The following is an 18,503-nucleotide window of genomic DNA, read 5'->3' as shown; positions in this document are numbered from 1 at the left end:
CCTGACAATCTTTGCTCCTGAAATATGCATGAGCAAGGTCCTTCTGCTAGAATTGCTGTGGTCTGGAAAACATGCATCCAGCAATTGTGAATAGCGAATAGAACGCAGCATTGCTACAATCCGTAAAATACAAAATTTAGTGTGTTTTCACACAACATCTGCCACCGAATTGGAATGGTGTTTATAGGCCCTGCTGCTGCTCTCCTTCCTAAACCTTCCATTTGGTCGTTTCTGTTTATTTAAAAACCCTTCTAAATTTAGGTGATATAGTTTCACAGTTCACCCTTTAAGATGGCTTTAATTGGACTATAGCTTGCCATTAGCTTTAGAAAAGCCCTTCCTTTCCTTTCCTTTCCTTTCCTTTCCTCTCCTCTCCTCTCCTCTCCTCTCCTCTCCTCTCCTTTCCTTTCCTTTCCTTTCCTCTCCTCTCCTCTCCTCTCCTCTCCTCTCCTCTCCTTTCCTTTCCTTTCCTTTCCTTGTCACTGTTGACTCCTAGCAACTGCCTGGACAGGTCCCTGAAGTTTTCTGCACATTTCTTTAGTCTTTGATATCTGCAACCAGTCAAGAGTTGTTAGGTTGCCGTCAAATGAAAGGCAGTCAATTACTGCCATCTTCCAAGCTGCCTATCAAACGTGATTGTGACGGCTGCAGTGCAGCAGTTTCACCGAATTCTTAAGTGTACAACACATTTGCCCCAGCTAAACGGAGAACTGGTGCAGCAGAGGAGGGTTACACTGCTTTAACAGCAAACACACGGCATTCTCAAATGGAGCCCATGTGTAAAAAAAATAATAATAATAAATCCTGCTTTCTAAAAGAGCTGGGTGTGAAGAGGAGTTATTTTAGAGCTTGCTCAGCAGATCTAGTGGAGGTGGGAGAGAATGTATAAAAGAGTAACTAAGGGTAATTGAAGATGGTCTTATTGCTGACATAATTCCAGGAGAAAGCTGCAGAAAAGAAGCCAGATCTTTAACAAGGTATAGAATCAAGATCAGGTGAAGTGTTAATACCACTTTACAAGGCCTTGGTAAGGCCACACTTGGAATACGGCATCCAGTTTGGTCACCACGATGTAAAAAAGATGCTGAGACTCTAGAAAAAGTACAGAGAAGAGCAACAAGGATGATTGGGGGACTGGAGGCTAAAGTATATAAGGAAAGGCTGATGGAATTGGGGATGTCTAGTCTAATGAAGAGAAGGATGAGGGGGGACAGGATAGCAGTCTTCCAATATCTCAGGGGCTGCCCCAAAGAAGAGGGAGTCAAGCTCTTCTCCAAAGCCCCTGAAGGCAGGACAAGAAGCAATGGATGGAAACTAATCAAGGAGAGAAGCAACCTGGAACTAAGGAGAAACTTCCTGACAGTGAGAACAATTAACCAGTGGAACAACCTGCCTCCAGAAGCGGTGAATGCTCCAACACTGGAAGTTTTTAAGAAGAGACTGGACAGCCATTTGTCCGAAATGGTATAGGGTTTCCTACCTGAGCAGGGGGTTGGACTAGATGACCTCCAAGGTCCCTTCCAACTTTATTATTATTATTATTAATCCTTACAAAGGAACAGGCAACCTCCAGAGGTAGCACAAGCAACGGAGCAAAATGCTGAGGAACGAAAGTAAATAGACACGACCCGTGCATAGATTGTTTTGGGGATTCAATCTGAGTTGGTCAGACGGACCAAAGGTTTATTATTCCAAGCTTTCGGGCTGAAGCCCATCTTCAGGGAATAGCTTTCTCCCTGGAACACGTGCTACGTGTTGTATTTATATAGTTCCTGGCTGTATGTAGCTTTTAATTGTTGATTAGGGTGTTAATGGTGTTAATTAAGCCAACTATTAACACCCTAATCAGCAACTAAAAGCCACACATAACTAGGAACCACATAAATACAATGTGTAGAACAGCCCAGCACACATATTCTGGAGAGAGAGAGAATTCCTTGGGGATGGGCTCCAGCACAAGGAAGAATAAGGAGGAATAACAGAAGAAGACACGTCTATGGAGATTCTCAGCCATCCAGGTCATCGTTATCCCAAAGATGCTTTTTCACGAGGCAACTGGACTTCCTTCTTTTTCTTTGAAGATGTTTTGCTTCCCATCCAAGAAGCTTCTTCAGCTCTGACTGGATGGTGGGGAATGGAAAGATCTATATTCCTGGCAGACAGCTGTTCATTTGCATTGTTTTAGCGCATTGTTAAAGTCCACATTTTGGACAGAGAGGACTGCTGGTTTGAAAGAGGGGTCCAAGAGGCCATCTATGTCAAAACTGAACAGCCCTCTCTCAACAGAGGGGGAGGGATCCGATACCCTCTATCTCCAGTCTACAACACAGTCCTTCCAAGAAGGCTCCACACCCATCTGCATTACTCAGGTGACCCTGAGGACACAGATAAACCTCCAGGTAGCTTTAATGACTTGCTAAAAGAATGCAAATGAACAGATGTTTGCAGCTGGCAATTTATGACTTGTGGACTTCAAATCCCAGAATTCCCCAGTCAGCATAGTGTCTGGAGCCCCCTGGGGTAAGGGTCCATGGGTGGTTTTCAGGGTTAAAAAGATAAAATGGGAGTGATCAACAATGTACATATAAACCAGGTTTAACTTTGCTTTCTTATCTCATGCCCCTGATTTTATTTATTTATTCATTACATTTAAATAGATGATTTTTTTTTTTGGTCTTACCATTGCTCGCTCCTGTTTGCCCTTTGTAGAACGAGAAATCAAACACAACCTACTGACTTTGACATTAAATTATTAGCAGGGGAAAAATCATTTCTAAAATGAAGACTTTTTACAAAGTAAATAAGTGGCTTGTTTTTTTATAGCTTCCATCAGCTTTGGTTTCCCCTACCAACTGGATCCTGCAGCCTCCCATTTGGCTAAATAAGAAAGTAATTATAATGCCACATTTTGTTTAGCTTCTATCCTTTAGCGCTAATTACCGAGGATCATTTATGAGCTTCCCCCACAGAAAATAATTGCCACATGCCTCCTTAAAAGAAAGAAAGAAAGTATCTCCAGTCTTTTCAGGATACAAAGGATAAACACCAATTAAAAACGATTGCACCAGCACTTCACAAATGAAACAAGAGTGTAGCAAAGATTTTAATAAAATGAAACTAACAGGCCATTTCTGGAACATTGCATTGACATTAGAAGTAAAAGAAAATTTAAAAGAGAGAAATTCTTTCTGTTACATTAGTGACAAGAGAGGAAAAAAAACCCCAGAACTGTATATAAAAAATATCCACTTTTCCTTTTATTAATTTTTTCAAGGAGAAAAGAGATAAAGCAAGCCCTTGCTCAAGAGTTTAAGAACAGCTGTTCTGCATAATTGAGAAGCTATTTTTCAGAAATGAATAGCCAGAGAATATAATTTGTCTTTGTTATCTCATTTTGCATGCGAGAAACTTTTTATGCTCAGAACACCGTCCAAAACAGAGTTTTTACTTTTTAAAAAATCATTCTTACCATTTCCCATCTTACAGCAAGCTTCCGTATAAAAATCTGTTTTTTTTCCCAACAGTCTTCGTCCTTCGCTATTTTAATTCTAAACCCACCTGCATTCTAGCACATCAGAATAAAATCTGCTTGTGTGTTAGCTTGGACTTTACTGCATTCTTGTTCTTTTCACTCAGTAAAATTATTCTTATTTGGGACAGACCAGCACAGAGAAAAAACAAACAGGATTAAAGAAAATTAACCCCGTTTGACATTTTCATCCTTTTAACAGCAACCCGACTTCAATGCCAATGCAAATTCTAATTCTTTTTTTACCAAGGCTGTTTGCACATCAAATGGAGAGAAAAGCACAACTTTGCTAAAGGTTAACCCATTAACCCAAGCTGAATGTATTTTGGGGGGGGGGGTGAATGTAGCAGCAAGTTCAATGCGATTTCCTGGCTAACAACCTATGATTGCAGCCAAAACTCCATGAACTTAATTGTGGTAATTTATAGGGGGGCTAATTTATTTGTTTGCTGAGAGTTATCAATCAGAGGACTGCCTCTTTTGATTGTGTTGGGGCACAATTACGATTAATTGCACGTTTAATGCTATTTTGTGTTTCTGCTCGAAGAGGTACACTGCTCTGCTGGATACCAGTTGGTAGGTTCCAGTGTAGGGCAAATTGTGGTAGCTATTCATTGACAACTCACCCGTTTTGTGTAGCCCATGGCCTTCAGAATGGAGAGATTGAGTGTTTCCAGTGATGCCAACACATCTTCATAATCTCCCATGTGGTCAGCAAAGTAATCTGAAGACCAGGAAGAGAAAAGGAAGAGGGAGAGATTAACAGATCTGCTTCAAGGTTGATTCATAATACAGCAACTTCAGAAAAAGCACGGTACCAGCTGACAGCCTCTCCTAGTGACGGCTCTAATGGCTGACCACGGAAAGCCAACTGCTCTGCCATCCACCTTATTAGCAAAATGCTAGTAATAAATCACTGCCTCTCATCTTAGAAAGGGGAAAATGTTAAAGCATAGAACTCGGATGCCTAATTTTCAGCAGCTGCCGTCGCCTCCCCATGTCATAACAAAAGAGAAAAGAAAAAAGAATTAGGGTGCAGAGCTGGCTTTCAAAAGAGAAATGGATAAAGTCAATCCTTTTGGAGAAAGGATAACGGTCAAACTCCATCGCATAGGCCAGGAACCTTCAGAAATAAAAAAAACCCACAACTGCTATTTGGACGAGGGCACGCTCTAAACCATCTGTCCGACTAAAATGGGACTAGGAAACCATTTTTTGCTACATTTTGCAAATACAGGCTTGTATTAGGACCTTTAAATAAGGGCTGAGAACACAGAACATAGCAGTAGTGGGATTCAAATAGGGGAACAACCGGTTCTCTGTGTGGATGCCGCTTCCAGAAGTCCGTTCTGGGTCCGGGCAGCAAAAAATTAGCTACCGGTTCTGCCGAAGTGGTGCAAACTGGCTGAACCCCGCCACTGGAACATAGAATAACAACGTTGGAAGGGATCTTGGAGGTCTTCTAGTCTGACCCCCTGCTCAAGCAGGAAACCCGATATGATTTCGGACAAATGATTGTCCAATCAATTCTTACAAACCTCCAGTGTTGGATCTTCCACAACTTCTGAAGACAAGTCGTTCCATTGATTAATTGTTCTCACTGTCAGTAATTTTGTCCTGTTAAAACAGGGGTGTCCAACTGTGGCAACGTTAAGACTTGTGACTTCAATTCCCAGATTTGGCTGGCTGGGGAATTCTGGGAGTTGAAGTCCACATATCTTGAAGTTGTCCAGGTTGGCCAATCCTATATTGAAATAACAAACGGGAAACCAGCATTCATTGTGCAACCAAGACATAAAAGGTACTCACCACACAACTCCTTGGTATCCACGTTACTTGAAAGGAAAGAAGAAACAGAAAAGAATGAGAATGCGGGCGGGGGGGAAGGGGGGAGAGGAGAAAATTTAACTTTAAACAATTCACAACCAGTAAGGCAGAAAGAATTTGCGGATGTGTTTGAAGGCGTTTACACAACGCTGCTCTCTTTGAAACCTAGCTTTCAAAAGTCACATGCCAGGACTTTTTCAGAACAAGGGTTCCTCAACTGGTCCTATTTGATGTTACAGTGTATAGGAGCACAACAGAGTCTTGTTCTCTCTGCTAACAAAGTCACAAATAGCAAGATAATCGATTAACCCGTAAACTCTTCCCTGGGCAGATAATGCTGGCCACAATATTGTGGGAGATATAGTCGGGTATTCAGGAATTCTGGAGCCCTGATATATTGCTTTTCATATATACTGTAGAGCTGTGGCGGTGCAGTGGTTAGAACTTTGCCCACAGCCTGGAGTTCGATCCTGACCAGCTCAAGGTTGATTCAGCCTTTCATCCTTCTGAGGTCAGTAAAAGGAGGACCCAGACTATTGGGGGGCAATATGCTGGCATTGTAAATCTCTCAGAGACTGCTGTAAAGCACTACGGGGTGGTATATGAGTCTAAGTGCTATCGCTATTGCTACCTGGATGTTTATGAGCTCCACATTCAGGCTGCTTTTATTGTTTATTTTTGTTTTAGAGTTACAAGTATATTGTGTATTTATCATATATTTTAATTCTTTTAAAAAATTAGCTGGCTGGGTCACCATCTTCCTCATATGAAGTTCATTCCCCCCCCCCCAAAACAAGCCCACCCAACTATTTCAGTTGCCACTGGGTTTGAGATAAGCAGAGGTTCTTTATCAACTGACTCTGTGGCAAGCCTATTTTCACCTCCCTTTGCTCATGTTTTTGCACAATCTTTTATCCAGATAAGGTTTCCAATGCTGCCAGTGATTGACAGCTCTGTCTTGCCCAGTAACTTCCAATCCATCTGTCCTTAAAAAAAAAAATCCCAAGAAAATGAGGAAGAAAAAAAAAACCTCAGCCCCAACGCACGGTCCTTTCACCTTCAAGTTCTTTTTCGGATTTAACTCTTTCTTCCAGTCTTAGTTGGAAGCTGTTATAACGAATAACTGTTATAAATCGAGGCTCAATTGATGCATGTGATGAATCAGAATGATCTGCAAGATACTGTTTGAAGTGAGCCAGCCGTGTGCTGCAGCTGCCAAAAAAGCCAACACAGTGCTAGGCTGCGTTAACAGAGGGATAGAATCAAGATCACGTGAAGTATTAAGTCTGTTTTATTTGGGGGTTTCTTTGGTTTTTAGGGTTTTCTTTTTCTTTTATAACTGAATTATCAGCATTTTTAAATATAGAATACCAAAAGCTAATTCTCTAGAGAGGGCGGGCGAGAAAGACACTATATAAAAGCTGAGACAAGGAAAGGTTTTATTTCACCAGCTTTATTTTTAGACTGACAATAGCTATGATATAATTGAGACTCTGGAAGAAAGGTAAACACACAATGATTTGTTGCTACAGGCAACAATATTGGGAAAGCAACCTCATAAAAAAAAGATCGCTGCCTTGGAAATTTGTGCCCTCTCCCATATTTTAATTTCTTTTAATATATCACCTATCACAGAACAACCCCCCTCTCTCCATTATAATTGGTCAAGATGTTTAAAAGTTAATTATTTTACAATTGGTGCCTTCATTAATATTTTCTATCACGGTTCCTATAGGCACCTGGTACAAGGTATGATGATATTCATTCATTCATTCATTCCATTCATTCCAATTTCTTTCCCACCCATGACACTTGCATGACTAATGCGTGATTATGCAGGTCATCATGTCATCTTGCAAATGAGATCATGACATACACAACATCACTTACATTCTCTGTATGGCAGCTGTTATGCTTCTCGCTCTCAATATTGTTTTAATATGTTTGATAACTGTACTGAAATTTTATCTTTGTTTGTGGCCCAGAATTCCTTTGGTTCGATTGGGCAGCCATATCAGTTTGTTGAATGAATAAACAAACAATAAATCCCTGCCCTCTCCTTGTGTGAAGACAGCAATTGCGTCTTCAGATGGTGGTAGAAGGGCTGCAGTGGAGACACCAGGGTCTCATAAAACAAGGAACCAAAAGATGACCCTCTAATTGTAAGCCATCAAAGAAAAAAAGTAAGATCTCAAGATGATGATATACCCAAATCACCTTCTCCAAATTTGGCTTCATGCATTTTATTTCCCCTGATTCCGCCCACTTGAAGCACAGTCCCAAGAATTCAGGACAATTTTTAGCTCTGCGTCCGAATTTTGCAATAACCAAAGAAACATGCAGTCTGAACCAGAAACACATTTTCAACTAATTGCTAACCTGGGAAGTGAGAATGAGGCTACATTGCTTAACAGTGTGGGCCACAAAACATTATCCAGCTTTCCTACTGTGAGGATGGTAGGAGGGAATTCTGGACAATAATAGGCTCTGAATTATTTAAAATGTGAAATTATTAGAGTAATCTTAAGGAAAAGAATGGAGGAGAAACACGGTGATGGATGAAGTGACGGAAGACTTTCAGAACAAGCGCGATAGGTTCACACTCTTTTCATGAAATGAGCGGTTAATTTGTTGTCTAAATCCCAGATAACAGTGACCTTTTTGTGATAGAGTTGGGTAACCTCATTCCCTTTCAGCACTGATGATGTTCTCTAGTTGGGTAATGAAATGTCTGCAAGCAAACAACGAAGCTCAGAGGGCACCAAGAACCAAGTCAATCCTGAGCTACAGATATTCTCTTACGTGTAGTTAATCTGGATAGAAAATCTTAAGCCAAAGATTTTAAAAAATCCTCCTTGTAATATCTGATGCACGGAAAGCCTGAGATGCTTTTGGCTGCTTAACAGAAGATTTCTCTCTGCCGGACCAGATAAAAACCCAATTGCTTCTCAATCCACTCACCTAAACCGAAAGAAAGTTTTGCCACTTTGGAGTCTGAAAGAAAGGCCAAATGCATTTCAAACTTTTTCACTTACACCAGGTTGGGTAGCAATAACTGGGGTTTTTTTCCCTCAGCTTTTTCTACTAGCATTTCTTGTCATAATTAATTGCTTTTTAGATGTACGTTTTTCCTCTTCGGTGAGTGCTATTTATATGTGCACAGATATTTTCTGCTTCTATGCACTGTGAAGTATATTTTATATGGGGCAAGTTTATCCTGCTTCTAATTTTATCTGCATCTTCATGTTATCTCTGGTTAGGTTTGGCCCAGCAATTATATATTTTCATAGCTTTGATTTAAAATATATATATATTATTTTGGCTTTTAGCCAAAATAATATATATATATATATATATATATATATATATATATATATATATATATATATATTAGCATCATTTATTTGGCCCAGCAATTATATATTTTCATAGCTTTGATTTAATATATATATATATTATTTTGGCTTTTAGCCAAAATAATATATATATATATATATATATTGAGCATCATTTATTTTATTTTCTTGCATTAGACTATATTGAATTGAATTATGGGATATTAGCAGATTTTTTTTCCCTGCACAGCTTTTGTGTGAAAATTTCTTTTTTTGTGACAGCGTCATTTTTCATGAAAAGAAACTACATATTTCTTTTACTTCTCTAAATTAGACTTTCAATCAGTGGAAGGTTCACGATTCAGGTAATGAAACTTTAATTAAGCCTTAAAATATAGTACAACTATATTCGGATAATGACTATAAGTATATATAGATCTTTCTCTCATTTAAAAGTTCTTTAAAAAATACGACAAATGACAAACGGGCAAACAATGGAAGGCAATTACAAAATTTAAAAAGGTAATTATAGGAAACATAAAATCCAATACAGAGAAAGTACTCAAAATCTAATTGAGCCTAAAAATATAGAAATTGCATATAGAAAAACAAATTTCTTTGTTTGCCATTCAAAGGTGTCAATGTAGGTTCCCGGCATGTCTCTCTAGACCAGGCATTCCAGATGTGGGACACCACAAACACAACACACACACCCTCTGTGTGATCAATTGCCCCAATGCCCTTGGCATTGTCTGTGCTCCTGGCTACTTCCCTTCGCAGTCAGTGGCAAATTCGCCTGACCATCGACCAATAACCAATAGCCAAGACCTCTTTGTTTTGTTTATTGCGATAAGCGGGGAGAGAAGCCACCAAATCTTGGTTCTCTCTAAAGTTCATCATCTCAAATCAACATCTATATATATTCCCTACACCGGCCGTCCATCCCTCCTTGTTCCCCATTGGCTGAGGTACTATGAGATTACATTCTCTCCAAACGCCTTCCACATATTTCCTGCTACCCTCCCCAAACATACTAAATCATACATCGCATGTGCATTTAAATGAGCAGACAATGTATGCAAGGTGTGTCAGATAACATTCAATCGCATATTGGGCGTGCTCTTTTAACTTGTTTTTGAGTTCTTAGTTATTGTATGGGTTCTTAGAACAACAGGTTCTTTCCTGTTATTCAGTTAGTTTTAGTTTTCCTGTTATTCAGTTCGTTTTGTTTTACCTTTACCTATTTGTTTTACCTCTTTCCTCTTGCAGCTACTTCCTCTTACAGCTACTTCCTCTTACAATTAATTCCTCTTACCAGTTTAAATTTTTTGAAGACCTTTCATTTATTCCTATCAGCAAGGTCACCTCCATGTTGCCTGAGCATCCCAAAATACAGGAGAAGGCCAGGCAGAGCCTGAGGGAGGAGTCAAGAGAGGAATCAACCTAGAATCATTACATTCCCACAAGCGATCTAAGTCCAAATCCTCTTGAATTCTGTTGACTCTTATCCAGCATCAATTTAGTGCTGACCCTTAGTCGATTAGAGTCTTGTGTATAGACATGAGCAATAAATCAGCTTGACTAGAACCTATGGATTCTTAGCGCCTGACACAAGCCCAGACACAACATATCGTGACTTTTTCCCCATTGCAGGCAATGGGTGGTCGCGGTATCGGCATGAAGCATCCGGCCCATGGACCGGAGGTTTGACATGCCTGGTCTATTAAATGGAAGCAAATAAAGAATTGGACTCAATTGGATTTCATGGTGTCGTCTTTGGCCTTAGGCCTGACATTATACAACCTCAAAAGAACATCCCCGACACCATGTGCCAATGGAGTCCTCCCTGTCTCACTTCTTTGTGCACAGAGTTCTCAGTGGCTCCACCATCGCTGTTGACACGTCAGCTCAGTCCAGGAAGAGATGGAGAAGTCAGTGCCTGTCCTGTTGGGTCAAAACGGTTAAGGAATCTAAAAGGACTCACCTGGTGTTGTCAGAATCGATGGTGTGGAAGAGTTTTTCCAACTCCTCCTCATTAAGAGTCCCATCGGAAAAGAAGGCCTGGAATTCTTCCAAGGACAATTTCCCATCATCTGTAAGTAATAGAACAGAAGGTGTGGGGGATTAACAGGAGAAAAGGGGGAGTGGGTGCAGAACAGAGGTCTTCTAGTCCAACCCCCTGAATCTCCCCAAGCAGGAGATTCAGAGAAATGCCTTCTCCAATCTCTTCTTAAAAGCCTCCAGTGATGGAGCACCCACAACTTTTTTTTTTTTTTTTTTTAAAAATTTTAAAAATTTTATTGACAAAACAATTAAAACAAAAAGGGACATGACATGACGTTCCAGTATACATGATCCTAGTAATTCGTTCCTTATCATATTTAAAGTTCTAAATATACATCTCTCTACGTATTAACACATAATTTTATATACCACAAATTTAAACTTTAACTCAAAACCCGACCAGTTCTTCTTGACTCATNTGGACTGGCACGTAACCCTGACGAAGTCGGAAGGAGTCCGACGAAAGCTTGGTGTAGTTTTGTTTTATGTTTTATGTTATTAAACTTTGTATAGTTTAATATACTCCTGGTGTTCACAGTTTGTTTTTGGAAAGATGATCACACCCAGGAGTCACTGTTTTAGTTTTAGTGTTATTAGAAATATATATATATATATATTAGCATCATTTATTTGGCCCAGCAATTATATATTTTCATAGCTTTGATTTAATATATATATATATATTATTTTGGCTTTTAGCCAAAATAATATATATATATATATATATATTGAGCATCATTTATTTTATTTTCTTGCATTAGACTATATTGAATTGAATTATGGGATATTAGCAGATTTTTTTTCCTTGCACAGCTTTTGTGTGAAAATTTCTTTTTTTGTGACTGTGTCATTTTTCATGAAAAGAAACTACATATTTCTTTTACTTCTCTAAATTAGACTTTCAATCAGTGGAAGGTTCACGATTCAGGTAATGAAACTTTAATTAAGCCTTAAAATATAGTACAACTATATTTGGATAATGACTATAAGTATATATAGATCTTTCTCTCTTTTAAAAGTTCTTTAAAAAATACGACAAATGACAAACGGGCAAACAATGGAAGGCAATTACAAAATTTAAAAAGGTAATTATAGGAAACATAAAATCCAATACAGAGAAAGTACTCAAAATCTAATTGAGCCTAAAAATATAGAAATTGCATATAGAAAAGCAAATTTCTTTGTTTGCCATTCAAAGGTGTCAATGTAGGTTCCCGGCATGTCTCTCTAGACCAGGCATTCCAGATGTGGGACACCACAAACACAACACACACACCCTCTGTGTGATCAATTACCCCAATGCCCTTGGCATTGTCTGTGCTCCTGGCTACTTCCCTTCGCAGTCAGTGGCAAATTCGCCTGACCATCGACCAATAACCAATAGCCAAGACACACTGAAGAACTCTTTGTATTTTTTATTGCGATAAGCGGGGAGAGAAGCCACCAAATCTTGGTTCTCTCTAAAGTTCATCATCTCAAATCAACATCTTTATATATTCCCTACATCGGCCGTCCATCCCTCCTCATTCCCCATTGGCTGAGGTACTATGAGATTACATTCTCTCCAAACGCATTCTACATATTTCCTGCTACCCTCCCCAAACATACTAAATCATACATTGCATGTGCATTTAAATGAGCAGACAATGTATGCAAGGTGTGTCAGATAACATTCAATCGCATATTGGGCGTGCTCTTTTAACTTGTTTTTGAGTTCTTAGTTATTGTATGGGTTCTTAGAACAACAGGTTCTTTCCTGTTATTCAGTTAGTTTTAGTTTTCCTGTTATTCAGTTTGTTTTGTTTTACCTTTACCTATTTGTTTTACCTCTTTTCTCTTGTAGCTACTTCCTCTTACAGCTAATTCCTCTTACAATTAATTCCTCTTACAAGTTTAAATTTTGAAGACCTTTTATTTATTCCTATCAGCAAGGTCACCTCCATGTCGCCTGAGCATCCCAAAATACAGGAGAAGGCCAGGCAGAGCCTGAGGGAGGAGTCAAGAGAGGAATCAGCCTAGAATCATTACATTCCCACAAGCGATCTAAGTCCAAATCCTCTTGAATTGTGTTGACTCTTATCCAGCATCAATTTAGTGCTGACCATTAGTCGATTAGAGTCTTGTGTATAGACATGAGCAATAAATCAGCTTGACTAGAACCTATGGAGTCTTAGCGCCTGACACAAGCCCATACACAACATATCACGACTTTTTCCCCATTGCAGGCAATGGGTGGTCGCGGTATCGGCATGACGCATCCGGCCCACGGGCCGGAAGTTTGACATGCCTGGTCTATTAAATGGAAGCAAATAAAGAATTGGACTCAATTGGATTTCATGGTGTCGTCTTTGGTCTTAGGCCTGACATTATACAACCTCAAAAGAACATCCCTGACACCATGTGCCAATAGAGTCCTCCCTGTCTCACTTCTTTGTGCACAGAGTTCTCAGTGGCTCCACCATCGCTGTTGACACGTCAGCTCAGTCCAGGAAGAGATGGAGAAGTCAGTGCCTGTCCTGATGGGTCAAAACGGTTAAGGAATCTGAAGGGACTCACCTGGTGTTGTCAGAATCGATGGTGTGGAAGAGTTTTTCCAACTCCTCCTCATTAAGAGTCCCATCGGAAAAGAAGGCCTGGAATTCTTCCAAGGACAATTTCCCATCATCTGTAAGTAATAGAACAGAAGGTGTGGGGGATTAACAGGAGAAAAGGGGGAGTGGGTGCAGAACAGAGGTCTTCTAGTCCAACCCCCTGAATCTCCCCAAGCAGGAGATTCAGAGAAATGCCTTCTCCAATCTCTTCTTAAAAGCCTCCAGTGATGGAGCACCCACAACTTTTGAAGGCAAGTTAAGTGTTAGGATTGGTTGTAAGTCCCTTTTTTCAGTTTTACTGTAACTTTGAACGGTCACTAAATGAATAGTTATAAGTTGAGGTCTACCTGTATTAAAAAGGGATTCAGGCTAGCTTTTCCCCGATGTAAGAGGGAGGGGAGGATAAGCTCTATCAGATTTGCAAGATTCTAATGGTCTGTCTTAGTGAAGTGTAAGTCTGGTTAGCCAATAATTTCCCTAGAAATGCAACTGCTGGGAATAAGTCACGTTCCTCCCAGATAGAATAACAACAGATCTGGAAGAGGAGGAGGGGATATAAATCACTTTGGATTATCAAAGCTGGCAACAAAATTTTTTTTGTCTACGGATCAATAAAGACCTTTACGGTATGTTAACACTCTTCTCATTTACTAAAAAGACAACAAGACTACGACGATTTTTGATCGCCATAAAGTATAGCACGGTAATTTCGAAGGTCTTCGTAGTTTTATACGTAAAAACAGGGACCTTATCGATACCTTTGTGTCACCCAGGGGTCTCAGACTTAGTCTGAGCTTGGTTCAAAGCGACACTCACAACTGCCAAAGGAAAGCAATCAAAACGTGCATGGAGAGAGATGCCACTTTTTCAATGCCACTTTTCCTCTGCCATTAGTAGAAATACACCTAGAACAGGAATCTTCAGGGAACCTCCATTTAAAAGAGGTTTGATAGATAGGCTGGGTGACTTTGGGCCAATCACCAGGAGGCTGTGAGTTCTAGTCTTGCCTTTGGCAAGAAAGCAGTTGGGTGACTTTGGGCCAATCACCAACAGATGGTGAGTTCTAGTCCTGCCTTAGACATGAAAAGCAGCTGGGGGGCGACACTGGGCCAATCACCAGGAGATGGTGAGTTCTAGTCCTGCCTTAGGCATGGAAGCTGACAAGGTGACTTTGGGCCACTTCCTCTCTCTCAGCCCAAACCACCTCAGAGGGTTGTAGTTGGGGAAAAATGAAGGATTAGGTATCTTCACTACCTTGAGTTACTTATAAAGGTGGGATTTAAAAAAATCTTAAAAAAGAATCTGTGTTTAAAAACTATGTGTTTAATAGGTATTGTCCAGGGCACGTTATTCATCCATACAATTATACTGTCTGAAATATAACTATTAATTGATTTGGCTGAACAAAGAGCAAATGAGCTTCAAGGCAGCCCCAGCTGAAAATTCTACTCACACTGAGTAATTAATACAGACCTTGTACAAATACTGTAATTAGAAATCTGCACACAGAGCTGAAAGGGGAGGAATTATGTAGGATTTCTCTCTGGCTCAGAAAACACTTGCGGGAATTTCTCCTTAGTTCTAAGTTGGCTCTCTCTTCTTCCACCCATTGTTTCTTGTCCTGCTCTCTCTCTTCTCTCAGTCCCTCAAACATTGGAGGCCTGCTAATCACATCACCCCAATCCTTCTCTTCATTAGACTAGATATACGTAGCTCCCTCAACCATTAATCATATGATTTGGCCTCCAGACCTTTTATTATCTTTGTTGCTCTTCTCTGCACTCTTTTCAGGGTCTCAGACCCTAGAGATGGATCTGTTCAAGTTCACCTCTTGCCTTTAGATGCTGCCCCTTAAGTTTTAAGTGGCAACTACTTTAACTTTTAAGTGGTTGCTCTTAGAAGAGCCATGAAGACCTGGCTCTTCACCTAGATCTTTGGCAAGAAAACCGAGACCCCTCACATCATCCCATCTGCCTTCTTTTTTTTAATCAACTGCAATTTCTTTGAGGACAGAATAACCGAATTGGAAGGGGCCGTGGAGGTCTTCTAATCCAACCTCCTGTTCAAGCAGGAGACCCTATATACCATTCCAGACAAGTGGCTGTCCAGTCTCTTCTTAAAAGCTTCCAGTGATGGAGCATCCACAACTTCTGAAGGCAAGCCATTCCACTGGTTGATCATTCTCCTTAATTCAGAAGAGAGCTGGAAGGAACTCTGGAGATCTTCTCGTCCAACCCCCTATACCATTCCAGAAAACTGGCTGTCCAATCTCTTGTTGAAAACCTCCAGTGATGGAGCATCCACAACTGGAGGCAACTTCCGTTCCACTGATTAATTGTTCTCCGCCTAGCGGAAACCTCTCCCTTTCCCCTCAGCATGGCTGGCTCAGGAATTCTGGGAGTTGAAATCCACGAGTCATAAAAGAGCCAAGGTTGCCTACCCTGGCCTAGCATCATTGAGCTTTGGGTGATATATAAAAGAGCATGACCTAGTTATTATTTGGAATGCTGTATTTTTCTTATTCTGCAACTAATCCATTTCCTTTGGCTGGGCTTCTGTTCGCCCACTTTGGAGAAAGACCCACGGTTTTTCCTGTTGCTCTAGATTTTATACCCCTGCTGGTCAGAACGTCTTTGTGATCTCAAATGAGAGCGCAGCTCCATAAATGTTGCATGTGGCCCTCAGCCCCCTCCTGCTGGCCAAACGCAGCGAGGTTCCTGAGGCTGCAGCCAGTTAAGCCTTTCAAACGTGCGCAGCCTTTTAAGGAAGACTCCTTTAATAAGGCAAATTCTGCTAATCAAAGACCTTTTCAAAGAAGCACTGATGTGGTTGGGATGGGACTTAACCTGCGTCTTCAGGGGTCTGCAGCAAATCATACTTTAGCCATTAAATTCCCAGACCACCAAGATGCTCGCTTCGTTTTTTGCTCTTCCTGATCAGCTAATGAATGTTTGAGAAGAAAAGGCACATCTCTCCACCTACGGGGCTAAAAAGCTAGCTGGTCTGGTTCATCACTGGAGATCAAATCATAATTAGTGCACTTCAAAGCTAAAGCAGCCATTTTAAAAAAAATACAGCGGTCGGCATCAAAATAGCAGGAAATTAAGGTTGCCCCCGACTGCCTCATACCTGCCATTCTATTCTTCCACACAGGGACAGATTGATCAGGATTTTTTTTTCCTCCTCTATCAAAGCAGTGTAGCACAGCTGCTCACTACAAGTAGCCTTCAATTTATGACCATAGTTGAGCCCAGAATATCAATTGTAATTCCTGCTGGTCATTAAGCAGATCACCACATGACTGACCCAATTTTACATTTTTCGCAGCAGCGATTAACTGAATCTGCAGTCATTCAAGCAAACCCATTCTCCGCAATGGATGGATTTTGGCCGGAAACCAGAGGTCAATGCTGGTTTCCAGCATCATAAATCATAGTCAGTTGACAGTGGTTTGCTGCAAACAGCTGTAAATATGGGTCAGTTGCCAACACCCAAAATGCAATCATGTGATCACAGAGGGCTGGATGTTGGAACTTCAAATCCTTATCACAAATACCTTTTTTTGGGTCCATTGTAATTTTGAATGAGTGTAAGCTACTTAGCAATTTAATAAGTTGAGGACTATCTGTACTGGGATATTTCTAAGAAAAAGACACAAAATGCACAGGCTTGGGGGAAATTGACCAAAAAGATGAATGCATGGAATGTTTCTAAAAGCTTCATGGTTTCATGTTATCTGCCTTGATGATTTTAATGTTTTTATGTTGTAAGCCACCCAGAGTCATTTGACATGAGATGGCTAACAAATTTCATAATAAAAGCTATTGGCAATAGTTGCATACAAATATATGTATCTTACAAGAAATGGTATGTAAATGTAACAGCGGACAAGGAATGCAAGACAAAATAGTCTCTGAAAGAAGTTTGCTTGAATAGGTTTTTCTTTAACTGTCTCTTGTCACACAAGACAAATGATTCTTGTTGAATATGCCTTCATTTGGCTATTTGACATCAAGTAGTGCACACAAAGGTCTGAAAGTAAACTTGTACGGCTTGAGCAAATAGATCTGGGAAGATTAGAAAGCTGGGTCAAGTTTATTTCAGAGATTACTTTATCCAGATGGTCAAAGCACCAGAGGAGGAATTAATTTGGGTGATAATTTAATATTTGATATCATATTTGAACTGACTTAAATAGCACTTCCTAATTAATTTCCAAACAAGCATGTCCTTACCTTTCCCTTTCTCTTTAGGAAAGCTGCTTGCAAATAACATTGGCATGAAAGAAAAAGGGGTCGTGCAAAAGAAATTCCATACAAATTTGCACGCCGAGATTCAAAGGAGCTCAAATTTGTTATGTATCAAAAGACCCAGAGGATTTAATTTTTTTTCAACATATTCTCCAACAAGCGGAACAAATAACCCGGAGCAATTATATAAAGAAGAGAAGAATCCACTTTGGACTTTCTGCAGAGTGACTAAAAGACGAGGATTTGAGCGTGGATTTGATTTCTTTAATTAACAATTTGGTATCCTCCTCTGCCTTTCTTGGGAAAAATCCAGCAGATTTGTCAGCACCGAAGGGTGGGGGTGGGGGATTCAGCAAATGTGCTTGCGTGGGCAATCATTTGTCTAATGCAGGAATAATTGTAAACATGCCTTCCTAACTGTCAATTCACAGTTGACACAGTGAAACGGAGAAAACCCTGGAGGAGGAATAACATTTAGGAGGAAGCACCAAGCAGGCGTTAATTTCGTTGCAATGTATTTTTGTTCGATCTCCAGCTCAAAATGCTCCCAAAATTTCCTCCATTCAAAATGTCTTCTTGGAGGTTTAAACAATGGGATTTTTAAAAGGCTGATCTACTTTCGAAAATGGTCTAAGGAAACTATCTGATACCAATTTTTTCTAAATCGAAGTGCAACGGGCAGATTTGATCTCTTATTTGACCTCCTTCCAGATGTTCACATCTTTTTCTTTGCTGATGGGAACTGGTGAAATGTATGTTTGTGTGTGTGTTTGTTTGTGTGTGTGTGTGTGTGTGTGTGTGTGTATGTAGATGGATGGATGGATGGATGGATGGATGGATGGATGGATAGATAGATAGATAGATAGATAGATAGATAGATAGATAGATAGATAGATAGATAGATAGA

At 40.1% G+C, this 18,503-nt stretch overlaps 1 protein-coding gene across 1 annotated transcript in view; it reads right to left on the bottom strand.

The window, feature by feature from the left end:
* Positions 1-17,621, bottom strand: part of NECAB2 (N-terminal EF-hand calcium binding protein 2) — a 42,280-nt gene extending 24,659 nt beyond the window's left edge. Inside the window, exons 1-4 of the mRNA XM_015822937.1 lie at positions 17,582-17,621; positions 13,312-13,420; positions 5,339-5,364; positions 4,156-4,253 (exon numbers count right to left, since the gene is read on the bottom strand). Coding sequence (XP_015678423.1) covers positions 4,156-4,253; positions 5,339-5,364; positions 13,312-13,420; positions 17,582-17,621 — 273 coding nt within the window. The remainder of the gene's footprint in view (positions 1-4,155; positions 4,254-5,338; positions 5,365-13,311; positions 13,421-17,581) is intronic.
* Between the last annotated feature and the right edge of the window lie 882 nt (positions 17,622-18,503).

Source organism: Protobothrops mucrosquamatus, unplaced genomic scaffold (genome assembly GCF_001527695.2).
Source record: "Protobothrops mucrosquamatus isolate PMUCROS unplaced genomic scaffold, P.Mucros_1.0 scaffold1729, whole genome shotgun sequence".
NCBI classification, from domain to species: Eukaryota; Metazoa; Chordata; class Lepidosauria; order Squamata; family Viperidae; genus Protobothrops; species Protobothrops mucrosquamatus.
This window is presented reverse-complemented; position numbering and strand designations above follow the sequence as displayed.